Source organism: Wasmannia auropunctata, unplaced genomic scaffold (genome assembly GCF_000956235.1).
Source record: "Wasmannia auropunctata unplaced genomic scaffold, wasmannia.A_1.0 LD335296.1, whole genome shotgun sequence".
Classification (NCBI taxonomy): domain Eukaryota; kingdom Metazoa; phylum Arthropoda; class Insecta; order Hymenoptera; family Formicidae; genus Wasmannia; species Wasmannia auropunctata.
The window spans coordinates 7,715-8,684 of NW_012027594.1; the positions used below are offsets into that span (position 1 = coordinate 7,715).

At 36.6% G+C, this 970-nt stretch overlaps 1 protein-coding gene across 1 annotated transcript in view; it reads right to left on the reverse strand.

The window, feature by feature from the left end:
- Positions 1-7: 7 nt before the first annotated feature.
- LOC105457287 overlaps positions 8-970 on the reverse strand; it is a gene marked incomplete at its 3' end in the record, with an annotated part of 3,963 nt that continues 3,000 nt past the window's right edge. The window contains exons 5-6 of the mRNA XM_011701880.1: positions 634-856; positions 8-307 (exon numbers count right to left, since the gene is read on the reverse strand). Coding sequence (XP_011700182.1) covers positions 8-307; positions 634-856 — 523 coding nt within the window. The remainder of the gene's footprint in view (positions 308-633; positions 857-970) is intronic.

A 970-nucleotide genomic window follows, 5' to 3' on the forward strand; every position in this document is an offset into this window, starting at 1 on the left:
TCTCTACTCTCATTATCTAGCTTTATTGTATTTTCATGAGGCTTTAGGTTAAAAACAAAATTTCTAAAATAAACACTATTATTCCCACTATCATTAACAAAATGCGTATCAATTTGTCTCGGAAAACTGTCATTTATTGCCATACGATAAATGTAAAAATTTAGCAGGACATAAAAGGAAGTGTTAATAAAAAAATTAAAAATTAAAAAGTTTTGTGTACTACGCCATTTAAGGTAAAGAAAAGATGAGAGCAGCGGATGCTTTAACAAGTGTTTAAGATTGCTGTCGTCGGCGATATACATGAATACTACTGTTGTATTTTAGTAATATATGGCTTTTATTACGTGGTTCGTACAAAAAGACAATTTCACACTTATTAACTCCGAGCGAGAAAATACTAAGAGAATAGTATTCCGGATTTAGACACGTGCTCTCACGTGCTCGTCTCGTGGTCGACTCTTCGCCCCGGTGGCCCTGCGCACCCGATTTCGTACCGAATCCACTTACGCCAATCAGCGTCTTACACGAGAGTTCGGCACGGGTTGCTCCAATTATCTGTTCGCACGAATGCTCGCAACTCGCGTTCTCTTTAAATGCCTATACCACTTCACGCAATACATATATATATAACAACTACCAATTCAGGAAACTTGCGAATATCCGAATCCTGTATCTGTGAATCGTGGTATGGCTTCAAACAGCGATAATTGAACTCAATTTTGGACTCTTTCGTTTGTTCGTCCAACTTCTGCATATACCTATCAAAATAGCTTGATAATGTGATCATCGGAATGTCCGCAATAGGCGGTGTGTTGCACTTGTTCATATGACCGATATAGCAGTCTTGGTTGAGAAAAAAATCAATTGCTTCTTTATAGTCTGATTTGGCCGCGTAATGCAGTGGCGTATTACATTCATCTGTTAAATAAAATATTGTCAATAAAAATTATAATACATATTACAATTAAAA